Here is a 12,048-nt window from a genome sequence, read left to right as displayed (position 1 = left end):
TTCACTAACCAATCACTGCATGCCGAGCAACTGGAGAGAGTTTAGAACCCTGTGGTGTTCTGTGGGTTTGAGTCAAACCTTTATTTCCCGCGAGAGACACAGCAACCAGTCTGTTTTCCTCTCTGTTGATGAGCTGTGTGTTCATCATTATCTCTCTCGCTGTGAGTGTGAGTGTGTGTGTGTGTTATCCAGAGATCAGCTACTTGGGTGTGTTGTAGTGTGAGCAGAAACCTACATGAAGGTGTATTTTATTCAGCCAAAGATGATCCACATTCAGAGTTTCTGGGAAAATGGTGAAGTAATGTAATAATGGCGTATTGAAGATCACGATTCATCATTTTAGACCTGCAAGGTTTCTCTTTTAGTCTCAGCTGTGCTGCTGGTTTTGCAAAATATATTTTTTAAATGAAAAATGTAGAGAGAGGGAGAGAGGGAGAGAGAGAGAGAGAGAGAGAGAGAGAGAGAGAGAGAGAGAGAGAGAGAGAGAGAGAGAGAGAGAGAGAGAGAGAGAGAGAGAGAGAGAGAGAGAGAGAGAGAGAGAGAGAGAGAGAGAGAGAGAGAGAGAGAGAGAGAGAGAGAGAGAGAGAGAGAGAGAGCACTAAGTTTAGGCCGGGGCCCTGATCCCTATCTAGTGCATAGAGCTATGATCTCTGGGCCCTGAAAGACTTCTCAATGAACCTTTACAATGGCACAGCCTTTCCACCAACACCCCATGTTACGCTAATTCCCCTGGAACGAAGGCATTCACTTTGAGTTTTCTGAGAGAAATAGGTGTTATTTAACACCTGTAGATTCGGTTAATGGTGTTAATGGTGTTAATTGTGTTAATGGTGTTAATGGTGTTAATGGTGTTCAAGACTAAATGAGTAACGCAAAAGGTCAACGTTCACATGTTATAGTTATAGTTATAGTCCTCCCATATCAACATGTCCTGTAGTTTACTGAGATCCTCCCATATCAACATGTCCTGTAGTTTACTGAGCTCCTCCCATATCAACATGTCCTGTAGTTTACTGAGCTCCTCCCATATCAACATGTCCTGTAGTTTACTGAGCTCCTCCCATATCAACATGTCCTGTAGTTTACTGAGCTCCTCCCATATCAACATGTCCTGTAGTTTACTGAGCTCCTCCCATATCAACATGTCCTGTAGTTTACTGAGCTCCTCCCATATCAACATGTCCTGTAGTTTACTGAGCTCCTCCCATATCAACATGTCCTGTAGTTTACTGAGCTCCTCCCATATCAACATGTCCTGTAATTTACTGAGCTCCTCCCATATGTCCTGTAATTTACTGAGCTCCTCCCATATGTCCTGTAATTTACTGAGCTCCTCCCATATCAACATGTCCTGTAGTTTACTGAGCTCCTCCCATATCAACATGTCCTGTAGTTTACTGAGCTCCTCCCATATCAACATGTCCTGTAGTTTACTGAGCTCCTCCCATATCAACATGTCCTGTAGTTTACTGAGCTCCTCCCATATCAACATGTCCTGTAGTTTACTGAGCTCCTCCCATATCAACATGTCCTGTAGTTTACTGAGCTCCTCCCATATCAACATGTCCTGTAGTTTACTGAGCTCCTCCCATATCAACATGTCCTGTAGTTTACTGAGCTCCTCCCATATCAACATGTCCTGTAGTTTACTGAGCTCCTCCCATATCAACATGTCCTGTAGTTTACTGAGCTCCTCCCATATCAACATGTCCTGTAGTTTACTGAGCTCCTCCCATATCAACATGTCCTGTAGTTTACTGAGCTCCTCCCATATGTCCTGTAATTTACTGAGCTCCTCCCATATGTCCTGTAATTTACTGAGCTCCTCCCATATCAACATGTCCTGTAGTTTACTGAGCTCCTCCCATATCAACATGTCCTGTAGTTTACTGAGCTCCTCCCATATCAACATGTCCTGTAGTTTACTGAGCTCCTCCCATATCAACATGTCCTGTAGTTTACTGAGCTCCTCCCATATCAACATGTCCTGTAATTTACTGAGCTCCTCCCATATGTCCTGTAATTTACTGAGCTCCTCCCATATGTCCTGTAATTTACTGAGCTCCTCCCATATCAACATGTCCTGTAGTTTACTGAGCTCCTCCCATATCAACATGTCCTGTAGTTTACTGAGCTCCTCCCATATCAACATGTCCTGTAGTTTACTGAGCTCCTCCCATATCAACAGGTCCAGTGTTGGAGGAGGCAGAGGGGAGAGACTCTGATGAGTGATAATGATTAAGCTGCAAACCAACCAATTTATTACAATACCATTTTTGAGAGCTTGGAGCGGTTTTGAATATTAATTCTGTCTTTTTGTTTTATCTATAGCTCACATTGAATTCCCCACCCTCCCAAATGGTTTCTTTAGAACACATTATATAATTGTTTATTGCAAGAAGAGAATGTCCCCTTTTCTACTTGAAATAATTCAATATATTAATGTACATTAATGACATTATATTATATATTATTATTATTTTATATATTATTATAATATTATATATTATTATTATATTATATATTATTATTATTATATTATATATTATTATTATAATATTATATATTATTATTATATTACATGACATTATTATATTATGTATTAGTATTATATTATATATTATTATTATATTATATATTATTAGTATATTATATATTATTATTATATTATATATTAGTATTATATTATATATTATTAGTACATTATATATTATTAGTACATTATATATTATTAGTACATTATATATTATTAGTATATTATATATTAGTATATATTATATATTAGTATTATATTATATATTAGTATTATATTATATATTATTATTATATTATATATTATTATATATTATTAGTACATTATATATTATTAGTACATTATATATTATTAGTATATTATATATTAGTATTATATTATATATTAGTATTATATTATATATTATTATTATATTATATATTATTAGTATATTATATATTATTAGTATATTATATATTATTAGTATATTATATATTATTAGTACATTATATATTATTATTATATTATATATTATTATTATATTATATATTATTATTATATTATATATTATTATTATATTATATATTATTAGTATATTATATATTATTATTATATTATATATTATTAGTACATTATATATTATTAGTATATTACATATTATTATTATATTATATATTATTATTATATTATATATTATTAGTATATTATATATTATTGTTATATTATATATTATTAGTACATTATATATTATTAGTATATTATATATTATGATTATATTACATGACATTATTATTATATATATACATATGGACATGACTTATCAGAGAGGTAGATGGTTTTCCTGTAAGCAACGTTGTTTCCCCCTGTAACAGATCCTGTAGGGGCTGATGTCAACATAGTTGGTTTCTTTTTATATTTCTCTATTGTATGTCTGTCAGTTTTCCTTTTCATAGACCTTATGAAACACACAGCAGTAGAGACCGGGAGAACCTACCAGGAGAGTCCTCGAAGCCTCAGCAACAACTAGTAGAGACAGGACCGACCCTAGTCTTTTGGGGGCCCCAACACCTCGCAGGCAAAACATGTTAGAGGTTCCCCTCTTGGTCGGGGCCCCCCTACCTGCCTCGGTGGCCCTAAGCATCTGCTTGTGTCTCTTACTGGACGGGCAGAGAGCGCCAAACAGACCAGACATGCAGGACAGAAGGTTTTGCTGGTGACCGAAGGGTTTTTGGGGGAAACGAAGGAGTGTAAAAAACATGGACTGAAACAGAAACTGTCAACGGAAAAAGTGGAACAACCTTTAAGAAAAGAGTATAAAGTTAAGAACAAACAACTTTTTTTGTACAGAGATATATTTTTATGGAAATACATTTGTAATATAAAAAGACGAGAAATGGATTGACATATATGTTATTATAATTTGTTTCAATATTGTAGTATAAATGCTAGTGGGAATATAAAAAAAAATTATATCTATATATATACAAAGAGGAAAATAGAAACAAAGATTTTTTTTTTTGTAAAATGTAAAAAATATTGTACATACAAGTTTCCATACATTCTATCCACATGAGACCCACCATGGCTTGTCTGCTGAACTTGTTCCTGTCTATATACGAATCATTGCTTTGTGTCTAAGATCATTCTACTTTCTTGAACTGGAAACTTATTTTTAATTTTTGGGGGAATAAAAAATCAATAAAAAAATCAATTGTTCATTTACGTTGTGTAATATTGCACCGTGAAGATACCCAATGATCACAGCATTTTATGATTAGTGATTGAGTTGTAGACTAGGAAAATGTACGCATGGAGCCTAACATCCACAGCATTTACTGTGATTGTGATCTCGGCAAACTTCCAGAACATTGCCTTTAAAAAAAGGCACATTGTCGACAGTGAAATGTGTTTGTCTACAATGCGCATTTCATTGGATCCCTGTCGTCCGTCTGACTGAACACAGCAGTCCATTGATGTTAATTTGGGAATACTGTATTGCAGAATGAAGACACAAAGTATCATAGAAGGTTATGACTTTATGATTTATGTTGCTTATTGAATACAGAAGAACAATAAAGTGGTAAAATATATCATATTGTTGTGAGGTAACATTTGTTCCCGTCTGTATGAAGATATAAATAAACTGTTTGGAATTTTTATTCAATATAGCAGTAAACTTCTTGTATTATCCAGTTGTGAGGAACCCGGTCTTTTCAACCTGAGGAACCCGGTCTCATCAACCTGAGGAACCCGGTCTCTTCAACCAGAGGAACCCGGTCTGTTCAACCAGAGGAACCCGGCCTCTTCAACCAGAGGAACCCGGCCTCTTCAACCAGAGGAACCCGGACTCATCAACCAGAGGAACCCGGCCTCATCAACCAGAGGAACCCGGCCTCATCAACCAGAGGAACCCGGCCTCATCAACCAGAGGAACCCGGCCTCATCAACCAGAGGAACCCGGCCTCATCAACCAGAGGAACCCGGCCTCATCAACCAGAGGAACCCGGCCTCATCAACCAGAGGAACCCGGCCTCATCAACCAGAGGAACCCGGTCTGTTTAACCTGAGGAACCCGGACTCATCAACCTGAGGAACCCGGTATGTTCAACCAGAGGAACCCGGTCTGTTCAACCAGAGGAACCCGGTCTGTTCAACCAGAGGAACCCGGTCTGTTCAACCAGAGGAACCCGGTCTGTTCAACCAGAGGAACCCGGTCTCATCAACCTGAGGAACCCGGTCTCTTCAACCAGAGGAACCCAGTCTCTTCAACCAGAGGAACCCGGTCTCTTCAACCAGAGGAACCCGGTCTCATCAACCTGAGGAACCCGGTCTCTTCAACCAGAGGAACCCAGTCTCTTCAACCAGAGGAACCCGGTCTCTTCAACCAGAGGAACCCGGTCTCTTCAACCAGAGGAACCCGGTCTCTTCAACCAGAGGAACCCGGCCTCATCAACCAGAGGAACCCGGCCTCATCAACCAGAGGAACCCGGCCTCATCAACCACACTGCCAATGTGTTTGTTATTTTACTTTCCCATCTTCATTATATATTACAAAGAAACAGCAATGTTTTCTATAAAATGCGGAGGAAGGGTATGTTATGGTGGATTATATTTATATTTCTTCCTACATTATTTTATTTATTTGTTCTCCATTCCACCATTGATCATAGGTTTCATCCCAAACAGAACCCTGTTCCCTATACCGTGCACTACTTTAGACCAGAGCCCTATGGAACCCTATTCCCTATATAGTGCCCTACTTTAGACCAGAGCCCAATGGACCCTGTTCCCTATATATTGCCCTACTTTAGACCAGAGCCCAATGGACCCTGTTCCCTATATAGTGCACTACTTTAGACCAGAGCCCAATGGACCCTGTTCCCTATATATTGCCCTACTTTAGACCAGAGCCCTATGGACCCTGTTCTCTATATAGTGCACTACTTTAGACCAGAGCCCAATGGACCCTGTTCCCTATATATTGCCCTACTTTAGACCAGAGCCCTATGGACCCTTTTCCCTATATAGTGCACTACTTTCCCTGCACTAAGTAGGAAGTAGGGTCCATTGGGAAACAATCGTTGTCTACGCCTCCGTTGCCTGTTCATTGCTAGTAGAGTGAGACTTCCTGTCGGTTGAACTCCGATAACAACAGCAACTTTGGTGTTTAGCTTATATAATCCATGGTGGAGAGGGGTATGTGTGTGTGATGCATATAATCCATGGTGGAGAGGGGTATGTGTGTGTGATGCATATAATCCATGGTGGAGAGGGGTATGTGTGTGTGATGTATATAATCCATGGTGGAGAGGGGTATGTGTGTGTGATGTATATAATCCATGGTGGAGAGGGGTATGTGTGTGTGATGCATATAATCCATGGTGGAGAGGGGTATGTGTGTGTGATGTATATAATCCATGGTGGAGAGGGGTATGTGTGTGTGATGCATATAATCCATGGTGGAGAGGGGTATGTGTGTGTGATGTATATAATCCATGGTGGAGAGGGGTATGTGTGTGTGATGCATATAATCCATGGTGGAGAGGGGTATGTGTGTGTGATGTATATAATCCATGGTGGAGAGGGGTATGTGTGTGTGATGCATATAATCCATGGTGGAGAGGGGTATGTGTGTGTGATGTATATAATCCATGGTGGAGAGGGGTATGTGTGTGTGATGCATATAATCCATGGTGGAGAGGGGTATGTGTGTGTGATGTATATAATCCATGGTGGAGAGGGGTATGTGAAGTGTGATGCATATAATCCATGGTGGAGAGGGGTATGTGTGTGTGATGCATATAATCCATGGTGGAGAGGGGTATGTGTGTGTGATGTATATAATCCATGGTGGAGAGGGGTATGTGTGTGTGATGTATATAATCCATGGTGGAGAGGGGTATGTGTGTGTGATGCATATAATCCATGGTGGAGAGGGGTATGTGTGTGTGATGCATATAATCCATGGTGGAGAGGGGTATGTGTGTGTGATGCATATAATCCATGGTGGAGAGGGGTATGTGTGTGTGATGCATATAATCCATGGTGGAGAGGGGTATGTGTGTGTGATGCATATAATCCATGGTGGAGAGGGGTATGTGTGTGTGATGCATATAATCCATGGTGGAGAGGGGTATGTGTGTGTGATGTATATAATCCATGGTGGAGAGGGGTATGTGTGTGTGATGCATATAATCCATGAAAAAAGGTACAATAAAAAGCGTCTAGCTTTTCCACGGTGCCGTGGGTGTCCCATGCAGACCAACCAATCACAGAAGACTGGTGTGTAGAGGTCACAGAGCAGTACTGTTGGTGTGTAGAGATCACAGAGAGGTACTGTTGGTGTGTAGAGGTAACAGAAAGGTACTGTTGGTGTGTAGAGGTCACAGAGAGGTACTGTTGGTGTGTAGAGATCACAGAGAGGTACTGTTGGTGTGTAGAGATCACAGAGAGGTACTGTTGGTGTGTAGAGATCACAGAGAGGTACTGTTGGTGTGTAGAGGTAACAGAGAGGTACTGTTGGTGTGTAGAGGTCACAGAGAGGTACTGTTGGTGTGTAGAGGTAACAGAGAGGTACTGTTGGTGTGTAGAGATCACAGAGAGGTACTGTTGGTGTGTAGAGGTAACAGAGAGGTACTGTTGGTGTGTAGAGGTCACAGAGAGGTACTGTTGGTGTGTAGAGGTCACAGAGAGGTACTGTTGGTGTGTAGAGATCACAGAGAGGTACTGTTGGTGTGTAGAGGTAACAGAGAGGTACTGTTGGTGTGTAGAGATCACAGAGAGGTACTGTTGGTGTGTAGAGGTAACAGAGAGGTACTGTTGGTGTGTAGAGGTCACAGAGAGGTACTGTTGGTGTGTAGAGGTCACAGAGAGGTACTGTTGGTGTGTAGAGGTCACAGAGCGGTACTGTTGGTGTGTAGAGGTAACAGAGAGGTACTGTTGGTGTGTAGAGGTCACAGAGAGGTACTGTTGGTGTGTAGAGATCACAGAGAGGTACTGTTGGGCTGTAGAGGTAACCCTAGAGGTACTGTTGGTGTGTAGAGGTCACAGAGAGGTACTGTTGGTGTGTAGAGGTCACAGAGAGGTACTGTTGGTGTGTAGAGGTCACAGAGCGGTACTGTTGGTGTGTAGAGGTAACAGAGAGGTACTGCTGGTGTGTAGAGGTCGCTGAGAGGTACTGCTGGTGTGTAGAGGTCACAGAGAGGTACTGTTGGTGTGTAGAGGTAACAGAGAGGTACTGTTGGTGTGTAGAGATCACAGAGAGGTACTGTTGGGCTGTAGAGGTAACCCTAGAGGTACTGTTGGTACTACTGTTGGTGTGTAGAGGTCACAGAGAGGTACTGTTGGTGTGTAGAGGTCACAGAGAGGTACTGTTGGTGTGTAGAGGTCACAGAGAGGTACTGTTGGTGTGTAGAGGTCACAGAGAGGTACTGTTGGTGTGTAGAGATCACAGAGAGGTACTGTTGGTGTGTAGAGGTTACAGAGAGGTACTGTTGGTGTGTAGAGGTTACAGAGAGGTACTGTTGGTGTGTAGAGGTAACAGAGAGGTACTGTTGGTGTGTAGAGGTCACAGAGAGTTACTGTGGGTGTGTAGAGGTCACAGAGAGGTACTGCTTGCTGGCTGTGTTCAGTGTATCTATTTACAAAGTTTGAAATGTTATTTTTTGGTTCTTGGTGGAGATTTGGCTGAATGAAGATGATGAAGTTATGGCCTGACTGAAGATGGACCTTTGCTTCTTGATGGAGTTATGGGGCTGGACCAACTCAAGGTGTCATAAAATAAGTGACAGGGTATCTCTAGATAGAGTATCTCTAGATAGGTTGAATATTCTCTAGCTAGGTTTAACATTCTCTAGCTAGGTTTAAAATTCTCTAGCTAGGTTGAATATTCTCTAGATAGGTTTAATATTCTCTAGCTAGGTTTAAAATTCTCTAGCTAGGTTTAATATTCTCTAGCTAGGTTTAAAATTCTCTAGCTAGGTTTAAAATTCTCTAGCTAGGTTTAAAATTCTCGAGCTAGGTTGAATATTCTCTAGCTAGGTTGAATATTCTCTAGCTAGGTTGAATATTCTCTACCCAGGTTGAATATTCTCTGGCTACATTGAATATTCTCTAGCTAGGTTGAATATTCTCTAGCTAGGTTGAATATTCTCTAGCTAGGTTGAATATTCTCTAGCTAGGTTGAATATTCTCTAGCTAGGTTTAAAATTCTCGAGCTAGGTTGAATATTCTCTAGCTAGGTTTAACATTCTCGAGCTAGGTTTAATATTCTCTAGCTAGGTTGAATATTCTCTAGCTAGGTTTAACATTCTCGAGCTAGGTTTAATATTCTCTAGCTAGGTTTAATATTCTCTAGCTAGGTTGAACATTCTCGAGCTAGGTTGAATATTCTCTAGCTAGGTTGAATATTCTCTAGCTAGGTTTAAAATTCTCTAGCTAGGTTGAATATTCTCTAGCTAGGTTGAATATTCTCTAGCTAGGTTTAATATTCTCTCTAGCTAGGTTGAATATTCTCTAGCTAGGTTGAATATTCTCTAGCTAGGTTGAATATTCTCTAGCTAGGTTGAATATTCTCTAGCCAGGTTGAATATTCTCTGGCTAGGTTTGAATATTCTCTAGCTAGGTTGAATATTCTCTAGCTAGGTTGAATATTCTCTAGCTAGGTTGAATATTCTCTAGCTAGGTTGAATATTCTCTAGCTAGGTTTAAAATTCTCTAGCTAGGTTGAATATTCTCTAGCTAGGTTGAATATTCTCTAGCTAGGTTGAATATTCTCTAGCTAGGTTGAATATTCTCTAGCTAGGTTGAATATTCTCTAGCTAGGTTGAATATTCTCTAGCTAGGTTGAATATTCTCTAGCGAGGTTGAATATTCTCTGGCTACATTGAATATTCTCTAGCTAGGTTGAATATTCTCTAGCTAGGTTGAATATTCTCTAGCTAGGTTGAATATTCTCTAGCTAGGTTGAATATTCTCTAGCTAGGTTGAATATTCTCTAGCTAGGTTGAATATTCTCTAGCTAGGTTGAATATTCTTCTAGGTTGAATATTCTCTAGCTAGGTTGAATATTCTCTAGCTAGGTTGAATATTCTCTAGCTAGGTTGAATATTCTCTAGCTAGGTTGAATATTCTCTAGCTAGGTTGAATATTCTCTAGCTAGGTTGAATATTCTCTAGCTAGGTTGAATATTCTCTAGCTAGGTTGAATATTCTCTAGCTAGGTTGAATATTCTCTAGCTAGGTTGAATATTCTCTAGCTAGGTTGAATATTCTCTAGCTAGGTTGAATATTCTCTAGCTAGGTTGAATATTCTCTAGCTAGGTTGAATATTCTCTAGCTAGGTTGAATATTCTCTAGCTAGGTTGAATATTCTCTAGCTAGGTTGAATATTCTCTAGCTAGGTTGAATATTCTCTAGCTAGGTTGAATATTCTCTGGCTACATTGAATATTCTCTAGCTAGGTTGAATATTCTCTAGCTAGGTTGAATATTCTCTAGCTAGGTTGAATATTCTCTAGCTAGGTTGAATATTCTCTAGCTAGGTTGAATATTCTCTAGCTAGGTTGAATATTCTCTAGCTAGGTTGAATATTCTCTAGCTAGGTTGAATATTCTCTAGCGAGGTTGAATATTCTCTAGCGAGGTTGAATATTCTCGAGCTAGGTTGAATATTCTCTAGCTAGGTTGAATATTCTCTAGCTAGGTTGAATATTCTCTGGCTACATTGAATATTCTCTAGCTAGGTTGAATATTCTCGAGCTAGGTTGAATATTCTCTAGCTAGGTTTAACATTCTCGAGCTAGGTTTAACATTCTCGAGCTAGGTTGAATATTCTCTAGCTAGGTTGAATATTCTCTAGCTAGGTTGAATATTCTCTACCCAGGTTGAATATTCTCTGGCTACGTTGAATATTCTCTAGCTAGGTTGAATATTCTCTAGCTAGGTTGAATATTCTCTAGCTAGGTTGAATATTCTCTAGCTAGGTTGAATATTCTCTAGCTAGGTTTAAAATTCTCGAGCTAGGTTGAATATTCTCTAGCTAGGTTTAAAATTCTCGAGCTAGGTTGAATATTCTCTAGCTAGGTTGAATATTCTCGAGCTAGGTTGAATATTCTCTAGCTAGGTTGAATATTCTCTAGCAAGGTTGAATATTCTCTGGCTACGTTGAATATTCTCTAGCTAGGTTGAATATTCTCTAGCTAGGTTGAATATTCTCTAGCTAGGTTGAATATTCTCTAGCTAGGTTGAATATTCTCTAGCTAGGGTTGAATATTCTCTAGCTAGGTTGAATATTCTCTAGCTAGGTTGAATATTCTCTAGCTAGGTTGAATATTCTCTAGCTAGGTTGAATATTCTCTAGCTAGGTTGAATATTCTCTAGCTAGGTTGAATATTCTCTAGCTAGGTTGAATATTCTCTACATTGAATATTCTCGAGCTAGGTTGAATATTCTCTAGCTAGGTTTAACATTCTCGAGCTAGGTTTAACATTCTCGAGCTAGGTTGAATATTCTCTAGCTAGGTTGAATATTCTCTAGCTAGGTTGAATATTCTCTACCCAGGTTGAATATTCTCTGGCTACATTGAATATTCTCTGGCTAGGTTGAATATTCTCTAGCTAGGTTGAATATTCTCTAGCTAGGTTGAATATTCTCTAGCTAGGTTGAATATTCTCTAGCTAGGTTTAAAATTCTCGAGCTAGGTTGAATATTCTCTAGCTAGGTTTAAAATTCTCGAGCTAGGTTGAATATTCTCTAGCTAGGTTGAAAATTCTCTAGCTAGGTTGAATATTCTCTAGCTAGGTTGAATATTCTCTAGCTAGGTTGAATATTCTCTAGCTAGGTTGAATATTCTCTAGCTAGGTTGAATATTCTCTAGCTAGGTTGAATATTCTCTAGCAAGGTTGAATATTCTCTGGCTACATTGAATATTCTCTAGCTAGGTTGAATATTCTCTAGCTAGGTTGAATATTCTCTAGCTAGGTTGAATATTCTCTAGCTAGGTTGAATATTCTCTAGCGAGGTTGAATATTCTCTAGCGA

The 12,048-nt window shown here is 39.2% G+C and overlaps 1 protein-coding gene across 1 annotated transcript; it reads left to right on the top strand.

Annotated features, from left to right (window-relative positions):
• The first annotated feature begins 557 nt into the window (after positions 1–557).
• LOC124042644 lies at positions 558–2,514 on the top strand. The gene is made up of 2 exons (XM_046360720.1): positions 558–1,528; positions 1,841–2,514. Exons 1-2 carry the CDS (start codon positions 927–929, stop codon positions 2,223–2,225), a joined length of 987 nt encoding a protein of 328 aa, XP_046216676.1. The 5' UTR covers positions 558–926; the 3' UTR covers positions 2,226–2,514.
• The last annotated feature ends 9,534 nt before the right edge of the window (positions 2,515–12,048 follow it).

The sequence above is a fragment of the Oncorhynchus gorbuscha genome, linkage group LG09, assembly GCF_021184085.1.
Source record: "Oncorhynchus gorbuscha isolate QuinsamMale2020 ecotype Even-year linkage group LG09, OgorEven_v1.0, whole genome shotgun sequence".
NCBI classification, from domain to species: domain Eukaryota; kingdom Metazoa; phylum Chordata; class Actinopteri; order Salmoniformes; family Salmonidae; genus Oncorhynchus; species Oncorhynchus gorbuscha.
The sequence above is the reverse complement of the archived record's forward strand: the minus strand, read 5'-3'. Positions and strand labels throughout refer to the sequence as shown.

What these genes read in the sequence shown, in the direction of transcription:
- LOC124042644 (XM_046360720.1), top strand. Translation starts at nt 927, where the DNA reads ATGTCCTGTAGTTTACTGAGATCCTCCCATATCAACATGTCCTGTAGT. An exon ending in AGCTCCTCCCATATCAACAT is followed by an intron (nt 1,529 to 1,840) that starts GTCCTGTAGTTT and finishes CCATATCAACAT; the next exon opens with GTCCTGTAGTTTACTGAGCT.